Below are 26,496 nucleotides of genomic sequence, written 5' to 3' on the forward strand. Positions count from 1 at the left end.
AGATGACTTCTTCTTTTTTGCACTTTGCTTCTTTCTAACATAGTCCAGTACCTGACCAGATTTCCGACCCCTTGCCAAGGCACTCCAAAGATGGGGTGCTTCCTGGGAGAATGGATCAAGAGGGGAAATAAATGAAGTTTCTTCTCCGAGTCTAAGATAAGCGGATTCGACTCAAAGTGGGCTAGGCAATAAAAGTTTATGCCTTAAAATTTATCTTTATTTTATTTTTCTCATCTGGGGCTGGTAAAGAAGGATACGGATGCAACGAGGAAGGCGTGTACGACTCGACCAACGAGGTAAAATTGATGTTTCAACGTTGCTGGCTGGAGAGCTTCGGACGACGAGGATGAGAACTTGTTGAGTTCTTGCATAAGAAGTGGCAGAGTTTGTGAAAAAGGTTGATAATGAGAAAAACAAGACAGTATTGGATATTGTTTCTCAACTAGCTTGCAGCTAATGAGGTTGAGATCGTTATAAAACCGTTTGTTGCGGAGAAAATGAAATAAGTTTAAATAGAATAAAAACACGAATGAAGCAAAAAACGAAACAAAAGATCGGAACTGAAAAAAAAAATCCGCGCGTTTACTAACAAAATACTTACTTACAGTGGCTGGTGTTGACATGGTGACACTGCAGGGGAGCACGGCGAGGCCCCCTCGTTGACTAACTACTCTACTGTTGTTTTTGGTGACGAATTGACTTTCGTGGTGGTGTGGCGAGCTCAGTGCGTTTCTATGCGACGATTTGGCTTCGTTGGACTCTGGAAGGAGAAAGAGTTAAACGAATATGTGAGAAATTTTTTTGAGCTGTGATCTGGAACATTATGGCCTTTTAGATCAATTACGCTCACGTTTGATATCTAGAAAGCGAGAAGAATCAGTTTTCTTTTTCGATTTAATTGCTTATCCTTGACAGTTACGCGTATTTCGTCAACAATGAGCAGACTTCTAGAATTTTTATTAAAACATTAAATTATATTTAAAAGCACAGCACACGCGTAAATACAATTGATTTAGCTCTAGATGATAAAAATTACGGCTTACACTAATGGAAAAAGTAACTGTTGCCAAGAGGTAAATCACTCAGTACATTGTGCCGAAATTAGATTCGGCACAGCTTTGACACATCCATCGATACACCTTCAGCACAATCTCGTAGCCATTAGATTGTTGTAAATAAAATGGGAGCAGTGCTGGACAACTGTCATTGAAGTTGTTCACAACATTACGTGCTGTTTGACTGTATATTCAGACACATCCTCTAATTGAATATACCAGAGGAACTCAGATCAGCAGTTCACTTCTCGGTTCACTTATAGATTTAAAAACGAAATGTAGGTTCTAGAGTGGGCTCAATCACGAGAAAGAGGCAGTTAATCAGACCCCACTTGTATCATTAATTCAAATAATGCTTGTAACGTGCCAGTGCGGTGTTACTCCCAGCACTAATAAGACCCCCGTCTCCAAGCCTCAGGGTCGGCACACGCTCGTGACAATTCCGCGGACCAAGAAAACACTTGCTCAAGACAAACTCCCACTTTATTCGCTTTTGTTAATTTTCATTTCCTTCTCACTTCACGGTCGGTCCAGACTCTGACGTATCCCAGTTCCTTAGTTGACTACTTCTACCTTGTGCTAGCGCTACTCTTCGTATTTTCTTTGGGCCCTTTCATCTGCCACTGCCGTCGTCGTCGTTCCTCTCCTTCCTCTGGTACCGCGTCACTTTCTTGGGCCAGGGGTGGACGCCTCTAACTGTCCCATACGCCCCTCGAGTATGGTGACGGACTCGAGGCTTCAACGAACTACAAGGGTAAGTTGGCTTGCCTGGATTGGCGGCGCACACTGTAGCTGTGGGATCAGGTAAACGATCTACGATTCGGACACGCTACCGGCAATTGACGTGGTTGACTCCGGAAAAATACGTTAAATAAGTAAACGTTACGGTAAAACCGCGAGGTCCTGTGGGCGCGATGGAGAATTTGAAATGGTGGTTATCGATTGACATGATATCACTAGGCAACGGTTTGATCTGGTTCGGGGGCTTTTTTGTGTAATGCTAATTACCAGGCTGTCCAATTGTACGTGGAAACTTCCTCTACAACTCATTTAAACTTTCAATTTAGTTCACTTTAATTTTCACAATCAAACTATAGATTTTTGCTATGTGTCCGTAGTCTTTAATGATCACCAGGCTTATGAATGTGCCTCTTGGTGAACGATGACCCCGAACCGTGACCGTTAAACCGTCGTACGTGCCACGAATTCTCCATGCAATGGCCCCCATTACACCACACCTATGGGCGTCCATTCATGACTGCACACAGCGTGCTCTGGTGGTGGCTAGTGGCATTGTTCTACAATTTATAGGGAAGTGTCTCCTACTGGCTGCGTTCGTGGGGATTCTGGGGGGTTTTACCTTTTACGAACATTTAATTTTTTTTCTTGGAATTTAATAACTGAATATACGAAAACTACACGCGATTAATCTCACCAATCTTGGACGCAACACTTATGTCGTTTTCGTTTTTGCGGTGTAGCTACACCGGTGCTACACTGCCGTACACCGAAATATTTTAGGGTGTAGATATTGGCAAATCAAAGTTGGCTCTCGTGGAGAATAGAAGAACTATGAAAGTGATGATGGTTTCAAAATTTTCCACGGGGAAGTATACGAGTGCAATCTTAAAATGCATTTATTTTGTGAATGGAGCATTTTATTTAAATCTGGTTAGTGCTACGTTAGTAGAAAACTTCAGGACTACTCAATAGACATATAATACAGAAAACATAATTTATTTTCAGATTTTTAGGTGTAAACATAGACTTTCGCTTTTCTACCACTGTAGCAGAAACCAGATTTAAATAAAATGCTCCATTTTCAAAATAAAAGCATTTTAAGATTGCACTCGTATACTTCCCCGTGGAAAATTTTGAAACCATCATCACTTTCAAAGTTCTTCTATTCTCCACGAGTGCCAACTTTGATTTGCCAATAGGATGCACCTTTGTTTACAAACAAATAATGTTGAGCTGTCAAAGACTCGCGCTTATTCCTGCTTACACTACACCAGTGCTACACCGCAAAAACGAAAACGACATTACACTTGTTACATGCTGCAACTCGCACAAAACAAACTACAGAAGTCATATTCAACATCTTCTATAGCCGGTCTCCAACAATGTTCCCACTCTTTCCGGCCGCTGATAGACCGATGCTTTTCACATCACAAAAGGCTAGGTTTCTAGTCTGGATTTGAGGGCATTATAAAACCCTAAAACACAGGACTTTTGCTATCCTATGAACACACAATTTCACACACCTGCCAGTTCCCGCGTCATCCTCTATCCAATTTATCCTTTCGATTTCAAACTAAAACATTCAAGGTGTCAGAAATACCGGGTTGCCGGGATGGGAATTTCACAAACAATCGCAGCTTGCTCTATGACCGGCACAATCGGCACACTGACAAAAAAGATGACGCAAGATTGGTGTGCGGAGTGACCTACCCCTTGGACTGTTGCACTAGTAATAATGTATAACAGTTCTTTAGATGTGCAAGCTTTTTCTTATGGCAAGCAAACAAAGTAAAAAAAAAAATACTGAAGGCTGGGGTGTAAACAAGTCATGTCCATATTATACCCAAGTAGCACAATTCTGTTCAAAAAAGTCGCTGCAACTTGTTTATAACTGAAATAAGACATATAGAAGATTTCAAGACCAATTTATAACAAGGGTGCTACAAGGGTATGTACGAAAATCTCTAGAAGTGATGGACTCGACAAATGAACTCGGTTAGATTCGGAGAGAGAGTAGTATTACAACTAAACAACCCAAGTAACACAAATTCATAGAATTATGTTGAGTAAACCTCTGTAAAATCAAAACAAGGTTAGATACATTGTTATAGATCACGTGTGATGGGAAAAGTTTGAAATTGGCGAATGCAATGCTAATGTACCGGAATATTCGAGAATAATTACAAATTATGTTATAAACTTACACCCTTAGATTACATCCATGTAGCAAACCGCATGATCCAGAAGAGTCAAGAATGCGAGTGCAGAGAAAACCTATTTATTTTTTATTTTTCAACCATTGTTCACCTCATCACAATGCGTTACTTTATTATCTTACATCTACTCTGCACACAATAGTTGAGGTAGAGAAGATGAGAAAGGCGCGAGTATCTTCTCTTTTCAAGTTTCTCAGATGACTGGGTTGATTGATTGATTTCTTTATTTTAGAGACTTTCAGCTGTTGGCTGGTTTGTCTCGGTCAGATGACTGGGTTCAAATCCAGGTGGAAACACTTCTGGCTTTTATAATCTGACTGATAATCTATCTTGATGAAGGGAGGCTGAGCCCCGCAGAGTAGAGATTGTTTTATTAATTTGTGTTGAAAAACCAGTTCATACCATATTTAGTGTTAACACTAATGTGTAATTTTGTAAACATCATTGTTAGAAATATTACATTTCCCAAGCAAAAGTTGTTGTAATTTTGATAACAGGAAGAAGATTTCTTGCATTCAACTTACTCCGGGATCTTAATTTAACCAACATGGAATATCTCGGGATCCTGGACATATAGAAGGTTACTGTCTTGGGCAAAGTAGTTCACCGGATCAAGACCTAAAGATTGGTGGACAGAAGTTTGGAATTTCCTCATCACGCGGCGCTAGTATGCATGCATTGATGATGCCCTTGTTTTTGTGATATCTTGAAATCCTTGCCATCTAGGAGGTTGTTTTCCTGGATGAAGTTGTTTAGTGGATCAAGACCTTATTGTTGGTGGACATAAGTTCAGAATTTTCTCACTACGCAGCTCTAGTGTGCATGAATTAGTGATGCCCTTATTTTTGTGATATCTGTGATATCTTGAAATCCTTGTCATCTAGAAAGTTTCTTTTCTCGGCGAAGTAGTTCAGTGAATCAAAACCTTATAGTTGGTGGACACTACGTGGCGCTAGTTTGCATGAATTAATAATGGCAAGGATTTCAAGAACTTTCATGAACAAGGAAATCACAAATTCAAGCACACTAGCGCCGCGTACTGAGAAAATTCCAAACAGACCCCAACCACTAAGTTTTGATCTACTGAACAACTTAACCCAAGACAGCAACTTTTTAGATGGCACGGATTTCAAGATATGGAATAAAAAAGGACATCAATAATACATGCACACTAGCGCCGCGTAGTGAGGAAATTTTGAACTTCTGTCCACCAACCATTAGGTTTTGATCTACTGAACAACTTTGCGCATGACAGCAACTTCCTAGATGGCAAGGATTTCAAGATATCACAAAAACAAGTAAATCACTAATACATGCACACTACCCAAGTAACATTTATCGCGGTTTTATAGCATTCTACAAGTCTAAATCATGGTCTACAGAACCCTCATAAAACCAAAATTGTTACTTGGGCAGCGCCGCGTAGTGATAAAATTCCAAACTTCTTTCCACCAACCATTAGTTCTTAATCTACTGAACAACTTTGCCAAAGACAGTAATCTTCTATGAATCCTGGATCGCGAGATATTCCATGTTGGTCCCTATTAGGTTAAATATCATATGCTACATGTACTCCATTTACGCGATTCCCTCGAAATCATTCGAGACCAACGTAAATGGAATTCGTGTAGACCGAATTCACGTTCTTCGGAGGGAGAGTGTACGCATGTACGCAAAAGTAACACATGAAATCATTTTGTGTATAAGGCTAGCAAGTTTTCATCAAAAACAATCAGTTATAAATGTGCTATATATTAAAAAAAAAAAAAAAAATGTTGCTATGAACAGGTAATTGAGAGTTGCAATACCAAAGTATAACTTCAATGTATGATACAAGTAATGGTCTTGTTTTTCGTGTTTTAAACATGCTTTTTTATCTAGTCCGTTTATTTGGAAGGCTCAATCACGTTAGCTTTACGGAGCTGATAATTCATTGTTCATTGTTTTAAAAAAAATCACTTATTTCTATGACTAGTAGGAGTTGGGCCGAATACTCGCAGCTTACCCGAGCCTTGAGGGGTAAATTGTGGAATGATAGAATCATTGGACGAGCTTGGGGGTGGGGTTTCGTTGTCTCATCAGAGCTTTACCGCCAGTGCGGTTCTAGATTCTAGAGTTCAACCGGCTAAGGTGACCATGGTGAGACTTATCGAAACGAAGGGACAAGACAAACAAAAACTAATAAAGAAAGACAAAGGAATTAAACTCTTATACAAGACGTTTGCAAAAGCACAAAAATCGACTGCATATAGTAGAGATCGCAGGTTCCCAACACGTCCATCTTAGAGATAATTGTTTGTTTTCCTTGGGCCTCGAGGATATTCAAAAGTCGCTCTTTGGCGGCGTCTTAAACATATTTTGATAAGAACTATTTAATTTCTCAATGTGTTCTACAAATTTAACTGCAATACGACTGACCGATGAAGCAAAATAAAGAATGAAAATACATTTGATTTGTAATTTCAACATCACATGCAGGGAATAAAGATGGGAAAAGTAAGTTATTAAAAAATAAAATTGATTGGCATTGTTTTTCATTTTTGCAAAAAAAAAACGATGTTTTCAAAATTGGGAAATTTTATCCAGAATTGTTGGTGCAATGCAATTTATTGTATCAAGCTTTTTCCAAGAACCAAGGAGTTTTTAAGTTTGGGAGTACGAAATTTCAGTGTATGCAATTTAATTACTCAATAAAATTCCACAGACGAATACGTTTTGTAAATTCATGACGGAAAAATATACAAATCTCCATTATTTTTCGAAGGGATGTAGGGGAATTTACGTATTCTCGTCAATCTAAGCAGCGTCCGCACTTCTACTAGCATTTTCTCAGCGTCACGCACATATATGACGTGTCTGTTTGTTTACATTCATCTGCTGCTTGCTTCTCTATCCTTTCCAATCGACAGAATTTTTCAAAACGTTTTGAAAGCGGTTTTACAACACTCCAAACTTCTCAGGTGAGTGTAACTATTGTCGGCAGCCTCTTTTTCTTCGGCAACCTTCCCATTAGAACTGCGTGTTAACCAGCTGTTCTATTATCGGCAACTCGAAATCGACCCCATTTTGTAGTGCGTATGCTTCATTTGAAGAAAAATGTGGCATTACTGGATTGCTCGATCGTACAAATATAATCAGATTGAAGCTGAAAGGCTAAACAATCGTTTGGATACATTCAGGGAAGTGTGTTGATGGGAAAACATAGTGAAATTAACGTTTAAATTTTGGTTGCCGAAAACAGTCAATGGGTGCCGAAGCCAACATTTACCCTATCAGTTTTTGTAAACAATGCATTTTATCGTCAGTTTGGCGTAGCTGGTAGCTCGTCCACGCATACTAACACCACTATCATATAGGAGAAAATTTCCCTCATCTGATAGTAGTTTTAGCATGCGTGAGCAAGCTACCAGTTCCTTCCAACCGGTGATCAAATGCATTGTTTACAAAAGCTGATACGTCTCTTCTAAAAACTAATCGAGAAATAACATTTGTTGGAAGGATGAAATTCAATTACAACATGTTCGAAACCGTAGGCTGTTATATAGTCATAAATATTTGCGCAAGTCAATCATATCACACTTGACATATGTTATATATAAGATCCGACCCCTTGCGCTTTTTTCGTCCTGTGATACGTTTAAAAAAAAAACGATCTATAAATTGCTACTGCCTTCACTGAACTGATTTATTTCAATTCATTCGTTGGAAGGATGATATTAATATATGGGAGAACAGCTCATACTGCACCCCTCGGGTAAAATGCCCACTTATAGAAAACCAACGATAACTTTTCCTCAGATGAATTTTCCAGGTAACGGATTGTGTTTATTTTCAACTGGAGGTTGCAAACATAATTCCTGATCATAAAATCATATATTAACCTATTGATTCCTTTAAAAATAGCATTTTGTGCAAAACATGACACAGTTGTTAAAATCATCGACGGCAAATTAAGCTTTTAACAGCATATATCGCAAAAGAATGGAACGAATTCACTTCTCGTATATTTTTGAGGTGTTTACTTCATGAATCACAGCATAACACTCTATTGAGACCTTATTGATGATGTAACATAAAGGAATAATCATTTGAAATACCTTATGCCTTTGTATTCTCTACTTGCAGAGGTTATGATTTGTCTATATGCGGTGCAATATACCCCAATTTTGTCGTACGTCTTGCCACAATGTTGTGGTGCATATTGCACCATGAATAAAGCGTTCTGCTCCGCTATCATTTTGGAACCAATTTATGAAATAGCTTGATAATCATGAAAAATCATCGTTATGTAGTTCAAAATCACTCAATCTTCGTAGACAACATGGCAATGAACCATACACCATAGCTTTCTCCTTGATTTTAGCTTCCATACTTCCAAACTTATCGCCAAAGAACTGATGATCTTACGTTTTCGTTGATCGTCGTCGTCATCGTCGTGCTGCTGAGCAATCATTCTTTGCTGGGATGCCGGTGCTATCTTGGTTGAAGTATGTTGTCGCGGAATGGGTGGTGATGATGATGATGATGATGATTACGAATATGTTGATGGTGAGGGCTGTGGCTACTGGATAAACTGTTATGCTTCTTGGTCACTGCGTTCTCAACTCCCATAATCATATCCTGGCGATTGTGTCTGGCATTGATACTCCACAACACGGGTAATTCCGAGCGCAATCATCTGACCATTTAACGCACCATCGTAAACATGGCGAAAAACTGTTCCGCTGTCACAGGATAAAATACAACTCTTCCGACAGAACCGAAAACATCGGAAACCTGAACCACAGCTCAAACGACCGGAATTCCGTTGAAAATGCACCTGGAATTATCCATTAATTTAGCCATAAATTTGGGCACTTCTATAGAAAAATATAATCGAGTGGTAGAGCACCTCCGACCAAAACAAAAACGCGATGAAAAAACGCAACGAATAAACATAGACGAACAAATTGGCAACCGGATAATTTTCCATCCGTTTAGAAGCAAGGCACACTTTGATCTCCTATTTATGATGTAGTCATATATACGTATATGATTGTATTTCTTTCTTCGCAAACATGGAATGTGAAAGATATATTTTGCTCTTAAAATTGGACTATTTTATGCAATATTTGATATGCTTCATAACTTTACATGATTATAATGTAAACTATATGACGATCCTTTTACGTGCATCATATATAACAGAAATATAAAAACTACTTTTCTGCATTTGTTAAAAAATGTAATCAATTAAATAATTAAATCAACTAAGATTATGACGAAGGTTAACGCTACAGTCAGTTATTTTCTAGTGACAATGTTAAAAATAGTTTTGTCAATATAGCGCAAAATCTTTCCACGACAATGACAAAGCTCTGCATAGGTTAGCACACAAAAGCAATGACAATTAAATTCCAGAAATTGCAACGCCAGTCTGACGAATTTAAATATCAAACAATGACTTCGGCTTATCAATGAAGTAAAACTCCTACCCCAAGCTCCCCCATCGTCCGATCCACCGTTCGCTGTGGAATCGTGGCGTTTTAAATAAAATATAATTTACCCAGCATAAATTTACACACAAATTTGCAAATTTCGGCGATCCTGGTGACCCAATTTTGAAAGGTGCCATGCTGAGTGTGATTCATTCACGCAATCAAAATGCGCTGCTCCTCGTGACCTGGACCATGGGTTGAAGAGCAAAACACCAGTCGCCAAAAGCCAAAATGAAAAGTCAATTAGCATCAGGTTCTCTCCGAACAACACAGTGTTTAACGATACTGTGCGGATCCACCGTCAAAGCACAGAAAGGGTGGATTCAAGCAAATTCACGCTCCCACCCAGAGTGAAAAACTTTTTCATCGCAGGATGAAAAGTTCGTATTTTTTGTCTCAGGGGTAGACAGAACAGAATGTTATGAATTCGACGCTGTCAAAGATATTATATGTCAAAGATAAATAAAATTCCACAACTCTGAACCACCGACGACGATGATAATATGAAAAGTGACAATGAGATAAGGCTCAAATTTACGAGATGATGACACTGTTCGACCAGGATAGCATATCAAGATAGATACGGTAATAGCCTCAAAAATCTGGATCTTGAAGAAGGTAGAACGAAAGTTCACCCTAAGCACACGAGACAACAAAAATTCATCTCGAAATGTTATCGACAATCTTGGGTAAAATTCAACGGAAAATAAATTGAATGTGAAACCGAAAAGCCTGTTTAGCATTATTTTCCTAGGATCGGTACGGTCTCTCTCCTTCGAGAAATGCGAGGCATCATATTGGAAATGGAAATTTATGGGTACACCCACCACCCGTCGTGATTTCATGGAGACGAAAATGTTCTGTTTACATGTCCTTCAAAGTTGATCGGAAGGATCGTTATTTATGGTCGACGTAGACCAACGTATTATTTATTGCTGTTTATGTTTTGGAATGCGCCATGGGGCTGGAAAATTGTTTCATTAGAATTGCGGATTTCGGGGTAAATTCCAGTGCTTACCGAAAATGAATGCCAGACAATGTGCTTGTCGAACTCGTTGTAAGTCGTGATGATTTCTCGTGAATGTGTCTCTTTATAGGGTAGATGACGGTTTCGGCCATTCCTTTACCTATAGTCGAGAGTTGCTGCAGTCCTCGATGAAGGAAGTCCATCATGTTTCAGTGCTTTAGGACTTTAATTACCCCCTGACCATAATGGGTTAAGGTGTTGCCGATGTTGCTATTTACCCTATATAGAACAATAAATAAATATAAAAATAAATCTGTGTGCTTCTTTCGGCTGTCTTTCATACTAGTTGGTACACCGAACACAAACATTCAAGATTTTCTCGTCTGCGAGAACTGTAATAAATCACTGTAAGGAAGCACGCACAGAGGATACAAGAAACCCAAACATAAATATAATGAACAAGGCATTTGATTGGCTAGAAAAAATCGTTTCATGCTCTTTGATTGTACTTTGTTTTAAATCTAGAGACAAGAGTATGTAACATTTATTTTTCGGCAATCAAATTGCATATGAAAAAAATGCCTTGGATTTTTAATTATATTCGTATTCAGTTTATAGAGTAAGCCTCAAATCTTTAAACATACCCTTTCAAAGCAGTGAGTCATTCCATTTCTAATGAAATTTATAGTTACTTTATTCCTTTAACAAAATTTCTTTCTCTAACGCCCACCCCTTTGCCACCTCTTTGTCATTAATCCATTACGTCTCCGTATAGTCTATTAAAATATATGTAGAAGAAATACGACGTGGATATTGCTGGAAGAACGTTCGAAGTGGTTGTTGAGCAGAACACCAGGATGATATGTTAAGCAGATAAGGATGGATTAAAGGTAAATACGTCGTTTTCTGTTTGCTGAGGGATCCAAGCGCGATAGAGCTATCATAAATAAGCAGACGTGTGATATTCGATCGAGATGAGTTCGAGGTGGTGGATGAATTTTTGTACCTCGGATCATCAACTATAGTCGGCATAAGCAACCTTATTATTTGCATGCTGGTATACAACATTGCAGTGTTGGAAAAATAAAAAAAAAATCAAATCTCACCAACGCCCAAGATTCGTAGACTAAAATCAAAAAAAAACAAACAACTGTGGTTGATTTAGCAAGCTGTGATATCGCAGCTCGGAATATCAAGCTAACAAAACTCACCAACTGCAAATCTCACCAAACTGTAGTGAGATTGAGTTTAAGGATTTTTGCTCTACACTCGAATGCTACCGAAACTTCCATAACGGTTTGCAGCAGTCTCTCCGCGTCTGCCATCGGTAAAGATTAAAAAGAGATAGGAAACTATGCTTTCCCTTTCTAAGAAAACGATGTGCAATGGAATCATTTTTGTGTCGAGTCAACTCTCAGCTTGATTTTTGCACGTTTTGAATAGTCTCGCAATATCAAAGGAGCTTGTAAAATCAATATCAAGCATGATATTTTGTTCCAATATCACGCGTGATATTGCGTGCGCATGAGAGCGGAAAAATATCAATTGATTTCTGATTTTTCACATTGTGATATCGTGCTTAAATTCGTATTCGTGTACATGTATGCCAAATCTAGCGTTAACAACGTGTGCGGAATATATCGCAGAGTTTGACATAAGCAGTTCTCTATGGGCACGTGACGTGGACAATGATCAAGCTGGACCTGTAAGTACTGAGAGTTATTGAATGACGTATACTTCGAAACATCTATGACGAGGAATATTGAAACGGGGTATGGAGGAGAAGAATGAACCACGAGCTGGCGCAACTCTATGGTGAGCCCAGTATCCAGAAATTCGCTAAAGCTGGAAGCGAAGCTGGGCCATGCTTTGGCTCGAATCAGACCGGTACAAGACGCAGAGGAGCGTAGCGAGCTTGGGGACTAGACTGAGTGGATCAAGATCTAGGAAAAATGGTTCGTTTGAGAAAATTCACACTCATATTATTTCACAGGAGACAGTATTTTTAATGGGTTTTTATTGCTGATAAAAACGGTGAAAATTCAAATGACCGTTATCCGTAAGGAATAATTCAAATCGCAAATTTTATGTTCTATCATTAAATGGGATTAACAGAATTAAGTACGCACACGTTCTGAATAAATTTTCTCATTTTTACTTCGAACAGTTCCGCAATTCAAAAACTAATAAACCACCAACTAGATTAGTGTGCAGAGAAAAGCAGCCATGAACCTTATTAGTTAGTGCGACATTGTACCACAGACAAACAGACATAACACATTGAATATTTCTCACTATAATACATCGTCGCTAAATCATTACCGCCATCTGTTGAGTACACTGTGGTGGGTAGTACGCTGAACAGATGGCGGTAGTGTGCAAACGTCAAACGCAAGGGAATTGACTATGCGCGCCGCAGGTGGCGGTACTACCAACTATGATACTTTTAAATTGACCGTTAAATGCTTGTTCGATGAACAACTTGCGAGTGTTATGTCTGTTTGTCTGTGATTGTACATTAGGTGAAATCCTGAGGATCGTCAGATCAGCAAAAATGAAGTAGAAGTAATACGCGTTATTCCCATCCTTGAAAAAAGGCGACTGCTGTTACTGAGCGTCGAATCTACTCCATTGTTCTTCTCGGCCTCCAAGGACTCTGTTTCCCATTGTTACTGCCACTTTACCAGCGTATGTAGTGCTACCGCTCTATCCTTCCATCCGTGTAACCGGCCAGCCTAACGAGTTTCCCGGGATTTAAGTAAGGTGGCTTATGCGCCACTTCTTTCGGAGACCACCTACCAGTTGACGGTTTGCCCGGCCGTTTAGACCCTCAGGGAAGGGTCTTATTACTCCCGAAAGTGGGAAGGGAAACGAGCTGGCTAGCGCAAAGTCTCGGCAAAGGCCTCATTGGTTATACGATCTGAAAGTCGTGGTTAAAGGAAAGTCTACGTGATAGCAAAAGAATCCAGCTGACAACGGAAACTAAACCCACCGACTTCTCATCACTGGGAGACTTAGACGACCACCCCTTCCAACAGTACAAGACTCGAGAGTGGTCTTGGTTGATTTCGGGGCAACCTCCGCAGTGAACCGAATAAAGTAAAGAAGAGAATTACGACGCGATTAACATGTATCCCCTCTCAGTGACTTTCTTATTGGTTCGAACTCATCAATGTGAATTTGGGTTTCAAATTACCTTCTCCTGCATTTCCATTATTGACTAAAATATTTGTAAGGAGCAAAACAGTTTAATTTTTCATTTTAGAGTACTCATATATTGTTCTTCTCTCTAATTGTATTATTGTACTACGGGCTTTCCCTTTCTCTCTACCTAACATTCTTCATTGTTCATTTTGGGAGTGTGGTGCGTGGTGCGTGCGTGCGATGCGTTCATCCTACAGTGTGTGTGTGTGCTCAGGGTGGCATTCGGCACAAACGCGATTCGAATGAATGCCACTAGAATTCTGCGGTCGTAACCACGCTACCTACTTGTAGTCATTCGGTAGCGGGAAGAACTGAGCCATGCGCATGGTCTTATATTATATCAGCCCTGATAGTACTCACGATTTTACAGCGTACCTACGCTTTCAGGCGTGGCGGGAATATCGCCGTCGGTATCACAACGGTCACTACTACGCAAGTAAGTGCACCGCTGATGGAAGTCGCGTCGATGGATGATGATGACGTTGATGTCGATGCCTCGTGGTTTGTAATCTTCGAGGTTTAACCATTGTGGCGTCGGGGATGAACTTCGACGTTGCAGATGAACTTCCACCAGATTGTGTATCCATGTTGTTCCCGTACGTCCGGGAACTCCGTAGCAAGCAGGTGGGGTCAGAAGCGATCGATACTATAGGTGTTATGTGCTGGTTGCGCAAGACTGCAACAAATCTATAGAAACACGTGATGCCGTTTGGCAGCGGAATAAGCACACGCACAAAGAACACAATTGGATCGCACTGTTACCTGTTTTCCCTAAACCACTCGCACACAGTTTTCCAGCAACGCACAAACTTGTTCGAGAAGCCTAAGTTAGTCACAGAATGGTAACACATGTCAAGTTTAAATCACCTCTAATTACACATCACGGCGCGAACTAAAACTGATCACTCCTGCCTCTTCCACAAGCCAGAACGAAGTGATCGAACCAAGTCCCAAATCCTCAGATAAGGTGCGAGATTCAAATCATCTCCACTATCAGTTTGCGTCATTTCCCGAGAAAAAATGACGAAGCTTTAGATTCGTTTATTATCACGAAACATGACAGGATAAGGGGAAGTGGGGTATCCTTTATCGAGCAACTTTGCAATATCCATTATCTCGTTTCCCTCTCAAATCCGAAGAGAGACAAAGGCTACGACCGGGTTAAGGAAATCTGAATACGTTTTGCTTGGGTCAACGGTCAGAAGCAAGCGCGCAATTTTTGGTGATTTTTCCTATCGTTCTACTTTTAAGGCGGCGGATTACATGTGCGCTACAGGCTTAGGTAGGGAACTCATTATCTACATTTTACGTGGCCGTATTGCTCCTGAACCGAGTGAATGAAGTGAACTCTATCTGAGTGATCGCGCTTTAGGCTGGTTCATAAATATTTATCTGAATATTAATTAATTATTTAACAAGAAAACAAATATCTAACAATTAACGACATTCATGGTCGTTACATCCGTTGCTTTTTTTCCGCTTGTGGCTCGAATTCATCCGGTGCATCTCTATCGATATTTGTATTCCTGTTTTATTATATATTCCACTTCCTTTTGAGGAACCGCAGCAATGTGGGAATTTTCTCATACACCTGTGTACATGTTGAAGCGCAGTTCCACTCGGAATTCCTCCTGAGTGTCACGTTAAACTAAACTGTATCTGACTTGAACTGTATGAAAACTGATTTCTCTTCCGCAACCCGATTAAATGCTTCCAGTTAGGTGAAATAAAGTATTTTCCGCATAATTCGACGTCATATTAGTTTATTTTGATCTTTTTTCTGTAGAATTCCGTGTCACTTGGAAACCTGTTTTTTTTTTCTTGAAAAAAAAATGTAAAATCAATTGATAAAACGCCTCTTTTCCTAGAGAATAGATCAAAACCATTCGGTATAAAATCTCCAAAGCCACACCGCATAAATTCAATAGTCGAATGGAAAATTCCCCCATCCAAATTGCCCCCACTTTGCAGTGTCAACAATTTTCCGTATCTATTAATTTAATATCTCGTTTTCCGCCTGTCTTTTGTCAACCCTCTCGCCCCGAAAACGGCCAGGTACGACGACTCGGAAAATGTGTCGATCTGTTGAACAAACCGAACCATACCACGAACGAAAGCAAACATGTTCCATCGATTGGTGCCATCTCCCTCTTCCTATCATGTCACTCTGCCTACACTTCACTCCGAATCGCATAAATCCCACTCACTAGCAGCAGCAGTTAATGCTCGTCGACCTAGTTTTCCTCCCACATACCACCATAGATCGTTTGCCGTAGTAAGAAGAAACACAGCTCCGAGTGCCGGGACGTTATCTCTATTTGCACAACTGATTGCCCGGTTCACATTTTCACCATTGCAGCCGCTCTGCTCTCAACCTAGTGGTAGTCACTCGTCAGAGGGAACACTACTGCGCTGTTGGCCCGGTCGGATCAACAAGATGGAATTGAATTTCTCACACATCGTGCCAGTTGAGAGATTTCCGAAGTTCAATTTAATTCCGGTCTTTACCAGGTGGCTGCTTGATCCATCTGGAAATTGCAAACACCATTGGCTTACAACGAGTCCTTTAGTAGGATACTTATGCCCGATAGCTTTCCATTGTCTGCAAGTAGGAGTCTCTGAAGGGTGGTGTGGTGAAATTGAATTAAACCATCAAAAGGACAAGCGTTAGGAATGTCGATTGAAAAATCGAATGTTTTTCATTATTCATCATACAAAAATAAGTAAATACATCCACGCTACAGCATGAACTCGCCACAATTAAACAACTTTTTGTAGACCCATCCCCAACGACCCATATTCCTCCTCTGCCGACTGTGACTGTAGCGATGAAAGCTCTTCCAACTCTCACCAAATGGATAACACCATCTTCGGCAGATCTTCTCCGATGCACTCACCCCTAATGGCATGGAAATTTCGCATCCAGCCGACTTACAGCAAATGTTAATACAATCATGACGCTAACGTTTATTACGGCGATGACTATGCGGCTTCCGTGATTCTATTGTCCTTTAGAGCATGGCACGAGAAACATTTCGGAACCGACCTCACTGACACAGTTCTCAGTTGGTGAGCAGGAGTTGATGAAAAGAAATAACCAAAGCTGCTTTATCCTGGCTCTGATGTTCAATTAGAACATTCTTCCTTTATAGACGTCGTCATCGCCGTCGGTGTCATCGTCTTGGCTATTCAATGGAGTGGAGGAACTTCTGCGGAAGTGGAAGGCGAACCGAACATGCGGAAAGCTAATTCAACCAGAAGCTTGTCGGTCTGTGTTTACTTCGCTAATTATGCCTGTTTTTGCCACTTACTTGGACGTCATTCATTATTGCGGCTTTTCACTTAAGGGACCCGTAAAACACTGCCTGCGATGACACGATGCGTGGTGAGGGTTTGGGTGATGAAATTAATGACAAATGAAGCCATTCCATTATCTGCCTACAAAAACACCCACTCAGTCACTTTGGCACCGTTGAGGGTGCTGATGGTTATGCTTTGATGACAATGCGGATCCTTTGTGAGGCAGGCGAAATTTGTAATGTATGCTTGAGCTGTAGAAATGTTGGTTTTTGTGATTAGCCAATCAAGACGCGTCATATGGTTTTTAAAATAGATGCACAATTAACGTTTCATGTTTTATATTATGGGGATTTAAGCAGGTTTTTTTTCACGTCTAAATGACTATGATTAAACCACAATTGATTCACAAGTGACAAGCTCTAAGATTTCTAAAACTATAGTTTGACTATAGTATTTCTGATGAATGGCAACCTATTTAGTGTATGAACATTAACAATTACAAAAAACTCATCTTCCACTTGGGCAGTTCCACGCCATATGAAGAATCGGAAAAATTCGACCTTCTCTGATTCACATGAAACTTTGCATAATTGTTTGTTATGGGTAATGATTCACATTTTAAAATAGCGTCTTTGAAATCAAAAAAAATAGTTTGCATGGAAACGGCACTTCTGATCAATATGACGTCTAACACAAAGTTGTATAGAAAAATAGCGTTTTTCTGGATTTTTTTTTAGTAATTTCAAGCAAAACTTAAAAAAAAAATCTTAAATATCTCAAAATGTAAATGTTCCATTTTCAAAAATTGTTATACAAATTTTTGAAATGTTACAAATTATGGACATTATAAAATTGTCAAAAATCTATCTTATCAAACTAAGATTACATACCATGACAACTCTACCCATATCTAGTAACCCTCCTAGGACCAACCACCGACTCAGGCGGCTGAAGTCATCCAAACGAGCTGCCTTGAAGAAATTTTGTAAACTTCGAACGGATGCATCGAAAAGGAAGTACAACCTCGTTAAAACAATATAAGCGGCTCAACAAACAGCTTTATCGAGCCCATCAGCGCCATCTACAAACTAAATTCAAAGCAAATCCCAAGAGCTTCTGGAATCATGTGAACGATCAACGGAAGGAATCGAGCTTACCTTCTACAATGTACAATACGCATCAAGAAGAATCAGATGCGGATACGGGAATCGCTGACCTGTTCAATTCAGCAGTGTCTTCGTCAAAGAAAATTTACCTAACGACCATATCGTAGCCGCCGTAAGTGATGTTACCGTACTTTCTGCTGTTGGGCCGCATCCGCCTATCTCGGCAAACGATGTTCGTAGAGCAGGCCTGGCCCTGACGGAATCCCTTCCACGGTTATTAAGAACTGTATTGGAGGGCTGGCCGCACCTTTAGCATCCATCTTCAACCTCTCATTGGATTCTGGGATCTTTCCCGACTGCTGGAAGGATTCTTTTAAAAAGGCAATAATTTCAGTGAAGATTGGAGATCATTTTTCTCAAGCGTTCGCTGTTTCTTCTGGTGTACCTCAAGGCAGTCATCTGGGACCGTTCATATTTTTATTGTATCTGAATGACGTTCACTTTTCGATCCGTTGCCTGAAGCTGTCTTATGCTGACGATTTCAAACTATACTTTGTCATCAAACATCGAAGTGATGCATTGTATCTTTAGCAGCAGCTGGACGTTTTTGCTGTTTGGTGTGACAAGAACAGGATGGTATTAAATGCTTCTAAGTGTGCCATTATAAAGTTTTCCAAGAAAAATAAGCTTACAGCCTGCAGGAGCAAATATTAAGCCGTGAATCTACCATTAAAGACTTAAGCGTCCTACTTTATTCACAACTCACCTTCAAGGACCATGTGGCTTATGTTTCCGCTAAGGCATCTTCTCAACTTGGTTTCATTTTTCGTTTTGCCAAAGACTTTAAGGACATTTTCTGTTTTAAAACGCTCTATTGCTCGCTAGTCCGCTCCACATTAGAGTACTGTTCCATAGTATGGGCTCTGTTAGTTAGTTAGTTTAGGTCAAATTCTTAATTCTAAATTTGTTTAAATAGCATTGCTTACAAGTAAATTTGCCACTAAATACATGCACTTAAAAGTATTTATATTAAAATCCTTTTCGCACCGCCCTATTACCTGTAAAACCTGTAGCTTCATATACTCTCACTGACCCGGGATATCACAATAGCCTATCGGTGATAGCAGACCAACACCAGCTTCCCTGGTTCTCTGGATAGTAGGCAGTAATCGAGAGAGTAGCAGATGGTATTAGCCGAGATTGAGATACATAGAAAAGACAGTTGATCTCCACCCGGTCACCGATCTGGACGTACCCACGTTGCTATCGGTCGTACAATATGGTCATACAATATCGTTCTAAATATGAAGTGTGGAAGACTTTTATTCGGTGGAAGAAAGACTCGGTCCGGTTGCCTTCTCTTGGTGCCCACAAGATTGCCGTGTCGGCGGAGTCGCGATTTTCCCGCGAGTGTCCGCGAGTTTCTTCATTTCTCGTATCGAACATGGTCCTTCGAGCCGGATACTGGACCAAAGTGCTAGTCCCGAAGTGACGCTGAGAAAAGTCATTTTGCAGCTGGCCTGTGACCAGTAAATGGAACAATAGTTCGCCGGTAATTGTGAGCAAACAAAGAAGCCCAACGGGCTTTGTGGTCCAGTTTCGATTGTGGCATTGTGAAAATTCTCCGAACTATCTGGAGAGCGATTTTACTTGCTATGTGCAATAAGTGCCGTGATTAATTACCACCGCGTGGCGAAGAATATTTCATCCTGGTGATTGATCACGTGGCCAACTATTGGCGAAGACCTAACTGCGGTGAAAAGGGCTAACGAGCCGAAGATAATAGCTGTTGATCGAGCCAGCGATAGCAGAGTCATCAGTTGGTGTAAACCGGCGAAAACTCTGCACATCGTCGCAAGGAAGCCCCGAGTAATGCCGTTGGCATTTCGATAGTATTTTTATCGCTCCCAAAAACCAGGTGGGTTCGTTCCTTTTGTATTCCGTTGATATTATGTGGCGTGTCAGTGTCGATTGGTGGTCACTTGAGGTATGGCCATGTCGGAAGAAGCAATGGAGACCAAGAGGTTGGAGTACGATGTCCGAGGAAACTACCTCATCTCTTCGGTGGCTGCGATCGAAACTTTTCTTGAATCGTACGATGCTAATTTGCATGCGGGTCAAGTACAGGTCAGGTTGGAAAAATTGGAGTGCTTCTACAATCAGTACGTTAAGGTGATCATTCAGCCCCAGCTACTGCCGTCCTCGGAACCAGCAGTCGAGTACGAGACGCAGCTGTTCAGGCTTGAAGCTCAGTACTACGAGCTGAAGGCACAGTTGGCTCGTTTGTTGGAACGGAAGCCGCTTAATGTTCCACCGACGTCTCGGAGAAATACTCCCCTCACCAACCATATCAAGTACCCCGAATTGAAGCTTCCAGAATTTTCAGGAAATCCTCTCGGATGGCGTTCATTTCACGATTTGTACAACGCTGCTGTTCATTCGTCTGGCGAATTGAGTTCTTCGGAGAAATTCCAGTACCTGAAGAGTATACTACGAGGTGAAGCAGCGGGTCTAATTGAGGAAATTCCCATCAGTGACGAAAATTACGCTAAAGCCTGGGAGCGTTTAGTCAACCGGTACGACAACAAGCGGATACTGGTAAAATGCCATCTCGCGGAGCTCTTCGACACTCCTCCGATGAAGCAAGAATCGGCAGAGGGACTGCTGAACCTTGTCGACCGCTTCGATCGAAACATCGCCATCCTCAAAAAGCTTGGGGAACCAACGGACACCTGGAGTACGATTCTCGTCTATCAGCTCAGCCTCCGCTTAGACCAAAACACACTCCGTGAATGGGAAAACCATATTGTTCGCAATGTGATTGCGAAGGAAGAGCCGCAGAACAACCAGATGCCAAAATATTCGGATATGATAATGTTTCTGCAAGGTCATGCTCGCGTTCTTCAAGCTCTCGCCCCCAATCTGGGTCGTTCCCGTGAAGTCAAGGTAAAGCCTTTACCGAAGCATTCAACGTTGCATGTTGCTCAATCGTCGTCTGGGGAAACAACAGGCGGTCGCAAGTGTTTGCAGTGCGGAAGCGATCATTTTCTGTACCAGTGCTTCAAGTTTCGCAAACTATCCAACTAACGTCCAATACCAACAGCGGTCAACAATCTTCGCCTGCCTCCACCTGTCCGCTTTGAACCATCCTACACCTGACCCTAGTGGATCAAACTCTACCTCAACTCTTGTGTCCGTCCATCAGTCTGCATTAGTGCCAGTCGCACCCCTGTCCACTTCGTCTCAACCACAATCGAACCCACCTGCGGCGCTGGTGGCACACTCGGCGAAGCTTCCCAACGAAACAGTTCTACTATGCATGGCGCTGGTCAACTTTGAGGACAACTGTGGAGCTCGGGTCGTTGCTAGGGTTCTCTTGGATAGCTGTTTGCAATTCCATTTGATGACAGAGTCCCTTCATCAACGTCTAAATTTACAAGTTAAATTGACCGTCATCTCATTTCGAGCATAGATACGGTTATGATGGTCATTCTCCTTCCAAAATCACGGATGAGGTGATAGCTGTGATGTTTCAAGGAAAAAGTTTTATCCTGCGTTATACAATCGTATTATAACGAGTAATTATTATTACGAATGCTTATTCATGGATAGAGATTTTGCAGCTATTCATTTTTTCGGATACCATGACGCTTGAGCTCCAAGAATAAGGATGCTGACCGCATATTGTATCCACATTACCGAAGCCCAAGTATCAAGGGATCCGTAAAAAGCAAAACCAATAACAAATCCTTGCGTAAATAGGAATCCCCCTCTAAATATTGAAATTGTGGCTAGCAATCAAAGCAACCATTGGTATCCATCAAATTTACGATAGAAAATTGGGCCGAATATCATTTCACCGAACGCCATTGCTCCCAAAAGCCTTTGTGTGGCTGAGTTTAGGGGAGGGGGGTGACTATCCCCTTCTGGCTACGCCTATGAAACACAATGTATTTCAATAAATCTTCGCTAAAATTAATAGTGAATTCGTTTATTATTCAGTTCCAACCTGGATCGGGTATCAAGATCGGATCTGCTTGTTTTCGGACAAACGTCAGTTTGATCGATTGCTTTTAAAACTCAGGTCAGGTTGAGGTTTGCACTGACAAAAAGTTCCACCTGCTGGTTCCATGATGGCCCTTGCAATTTTTCGGAGCAATTCAAAAATTTAAGATTTTTCGCTTCACTTTCGCACGAAACGTAATAACGTTGAAAAGATTTTTTGTTTATTAAGCATCGTACACAATGACGCGTACGGCGTACGTAAAAGAGAATTGATACTGCCTATATAGTGGCTTTAATTTGCAAGTTAAGAAATGGAATTTTTGAAGATAAGCGGATATTTTTCTACATTGTAACGCAACAGCACCCACATTTCAACGTTTTCTTCAAAATGTTTCGTATGTTCTGAACTTCGCATCTTTCAGCAAGAACAGGAAAATGAGGGAGCATTGTTCTCACTTCCCACTTTTAAATGCCCAACAGAGATGATCAGTGAGTGATTGATTTTGCTACTCTCTCCTTGTCATTTAATTTAACTTTCATGGATGGCTCCCTTAGCTCAGTTGGTAAAGGCGCAGCTACAAAGCAAGACCTTGCTGGAGGTGGCTGGGTTCGATTCCCGTTCCGGTCTAAGAATTTTTCGGGTTGGAAATTTTCTCGACTTCCCTGGGCATAGAAGTATGATTGGACTTGCCACACAATTATACCAATGCAAAAATGGTATAGGCATCGAAAGCTCTCAATTAATAACTGTGGAACTGCATCTAGTAGAGCACGCAATAAGCTAATATGCGATATGCAATAAGCTTGAAATGCGAAGAAGAAGAAGAAGAAGAAGAAGAAGAAGAAGAAGAAGAAGAAGAAGAAGAAGGATGGCTTTTATGAAGACGGTCTAGTGAGGTAGAAGTTTTCCCAAGTGATATGCTAGTTGACCGATTTTGAGATGTGACGGTTATGCGAGGATGACCGTCAAGGTACAATAACCGTTATGATAAGCACTGGTTTCAAGGCGCTCTACTTCGAAGTAGGAATCACAGATTTTTTTTTTTTTTTTTAAATGTGTTTATTTTTCCAGGCTCATTTGCCGTAGCTTTGCGGAGCCGATATTCATTGTTTAGGTTACAAAATTTCTTAAGACTAACGTTAGTAAAGCGGGGGCCGATTACTCGCGGCTATCTCGAGGTTAGGGGTAACAAATTGTAACAAATGGATGGCAGGGTAGGGATTGAGAACACAAGGTTTGGAGAGCAATGTGCTCTTGATCTCGAACTAAGCGACCAACTGATGAAAAAGACAAACATGGGGGTACACCGATGGGCAGCTAACAACTTGGGGGAACACAAGATGACACTAACTACTAAATCCTCAGATCTATCCGTTTTAAAAACACATATAAATTGCAATAGTCGAGATCTCGGCTCGCCAAGATGTCTCTAACGGGCCGCATGGGTTGTTTTCCTCGGGCCCTGAGGGATGCGGATAACTCGGATCTAGCAACACAATGGAGGGTACATGACCAAAGTACGTGGTCGATATCGTGATAGCCACTACCACAAGCGCACAAATTGCTGCCTGCGAGCCCGATTCGGAAGAAATGCGAGTCTAACGAGTAGTGATTGGACATGAGCCTTGATATGACACGTATAAAGTCACGACTCATGTCCAATCCTTTGAACCATGGCTTGTTCGATACCTGTGGGAGAATAGAATGTAACCATCTTCCCAGATCACTCTCATTCCATTTTTGTTGCGAGGTGGTGAGGACGTGCTGACGGGTAATTGAGAAAAATTCCGCAAAGGCGATTTGACGATCAAAAATATCGCCTTCCATAGCGCCCACCTTAGCTAGCGAGTCCGCTTTCTCATTGCCCGGAATTGAGCAATGAGATGGGACCCAAACTAAGGTGATAGTATAGGAGCAGTTAGATAAAGTACTCAATTTAGCTCGGATTTCGGTCAGGAAATACGAGGAGTGCTTCATCGGCCTCATTGATCGAATAGCCTCCAACGAGCTAAGGCTATCAGTAAAAATAAAATAGTGATCAGATGGTAGTGAGGCAATTTGCTCTACTGCGTAAAATATGGCTGCTAGTTCCGCAACGTATACGGAACAGGGTTTTTGCAGTTGATATGAGGCGCTATGAAATTCGTTGAATACTCCAAATCCAGTGGAAGCGTTTATAGTTGACCCATCTGTGAAAAAACTCTTATTGTTACTAACATGGTGGTACTTGTTTGCAAAAATTAAGGGAACAACCATCGACCGATGGTGATCTGGTATTCCACGGATGTCTTGCAACATGGTCAGATCAAAATTTACAGAGGAACTATAAAAGTCTTGGAGGCAAACACGAGAGGAATTGAATGAAGAAGGGCCAATCTCCAGCGTCATGTACTCATAATAGAGACTCATGAATCTTGTTTGAGGATTTCTGTCGAGCAGCTTCTCAAAATTTTCTATTACCAATGGGTTCATTACTTCACAACGGATAAGAAACCGGAAGGACAGTTCCGCGAAACGATCTGTCAGTGGGAGAACACCCGCAAGTACTTCGAGGCTCATCGTATGCGTCGAGTGCATACAGCCAAGCGCGATTCGGAGGCAACGGTATTGAACCCGTTGCAGCTTCAGGATATGTGTTTTCGCCGCGGATTGAAAACAGAAGCTACCGTACTCTAGAACCGACAAGATGGTTGTTTGATACAACCTGATCAGATCTTCCGGGTGTGCTCCCCACCAAGTTCCAGTAATTGTACGAAGAAAATTGATTCTTTGTTGGCATTTTTGTTTCACATACGCAATATGTTTTCCCCACGTGCTTTTGGAATCGAACCAGACACCTAAATACTTGAAAGATATACTTTGAGTGATTGTTCTACCCTTTAGTTGAAGCTGTAACTGTGCAGGATGATGCTTCCTAGAAAAAACAACCAACTCAGTTTTCTCCGGAGAGAATTCGATACCCAGCTTCATAGCCCAAGTAGACAAATTGTCTAAGGTATCTTGCAATGGTCCTTGCAGGTCCGGTGCACTTGGCCCTATAACGGACACAACACCGTCATCTGCAAGCTGCCTTAGCGAGCAATTTTCATCAAGACAACCATCAATGTCTTTTACATAAAAATTATAAAGAAGGGGGCTTAAACATGAGCCCTGGGGGAGACCCATGTAACTAATTCGTGAAGTTGTCGAGTTTCCATGAGAAAAGCTCATATATTTCTCAGACAACAAGTTGCTCAAATAGTTGTTCATAATTGGTGAAAGCCCACTATCGTGGAGTTTATCCGAAAGGACATCGATACAAACAGAATCAAAAGCCCCCTTAATATCCAAGAAAACTGAACCCATTTGCTGTTTTTGCGCATAGGCCAGTTGAATTTCAGTTGAAAGCAACGCAAGACAGTCGCTCGTTCCTTTGCCTCTCCGAAATCCAAATTGCGTATCTGAAAGTAAACCATTCGACTCGACCCATTTGTCTAGACGAAAAAGAATCATTTTCTCCAACAATTTCCGTATACAGGACAGCATCGCGATAGGACGGTACGAGTTATAATCCGACGCGGGTTTACCGGGTTTTCGAATGGCGATAACTCTTACTTGCCTCCAGTCATCCGGAACAATGTTGTGCTCCAGAAATTGATTGAATAAGCTCAACAAGCGTCTCTTCGCGACATCTGGGAGATTTTTAAGCAAGTTGAACTTGATTCTATCCATTCCTGGAGCTGAATTGTTACATGAAAGGAGAGCAAGTGAGAATTCCACCATCGAAAACGGGGAATCTATTTGGTTATTACCCGACGGACGATCACGAACGTTGGTTTGAACCGCCACCGAATCCGGGCAAACTTTCCGCGCGAAGCTGAAAATCCATCTGTCCGAGTACTCCTTGTCTTCGTTAATCGGTGTAGACGCGTTTCGCATTCTCATGCCGACATTCCAGAGTGTTCTCATGGAAGTCTCTCGCGACAAACCATCGACGAACCGACGCCAGTAACCGCGTTTTTTTGCTTTAATTAAGTCCTTAAAAGTTTTCTCGAGGTCGATGTACCGCTCGAAATCCCCGACCTTGCCGTGTTTGCGGAACCGTTTAAACGCGGCGGACTTCTCGCTGTTCGCGTCGGTGCAGTCCTTATCCCACCACGGGGTGGGAGGTCGCTTGCGGACGGAAACACCCGGAACACGTTTCGTCTGTGCTTGCAGCGCAGAATCGATGATGACACGCGCGAGAAAGGAGTACTCGTCCAGCGGAGGAAGTACGTCAACCGATTGACTGGCATCAAGAACCGCGGTCGCGAATTTTCGCCAGTCAATGTTTTTCGTAAGATCGTACGCGATGTCGACCGAGCGAGTAGAAGATGAACCATTGGTAATAGAAATTTTGATTGGCAAATGGTCACTACCGTAGGGATCTTGAATTACTTTCCACG

General features: G+C 41.3%; 1 protein-coding gene across 1 annotated transcript in view; it reads right to left on the reverse strand.

Moving 5' to 3' along the window:
- LOC135702057 (igLON family member 5-like) overlaps window positions 1-26,496 on the reverse strand; it is a 210,387-nt gene that overhangs the window by 80,073 nt on the left and 103,818 nt on the right. Inside the window, exon 2 of the mRNA XM_065223047.1 lies at window positions 606-760. Coding sequence (XP_065079119.1) covers window positions 606-760 — 155 coding nt within the window. The remainder of the gene's footprint in view (window positions 1-605; window positions 761-26,496) is intronic.

The sequence above is a fragment of the Ochlerotatus camptorhynchus genome, unplaced genomic scaffold (assembly GCF_037179485.1).
Source record: "Ochlerotatus camptorhynchus isolate MF236.1 unplaced genomic scaffold, CSIRO-AGI_Acam_v1.1 ptg000183l, whole genome shotgun sequence".
Lineage (NCBI taxonomy): Eukaryota > Metazoa > Arthropoda > Insecta > Diptera > Culicidae > Ochlerotatus > Ochlerotatus camptorhynchus.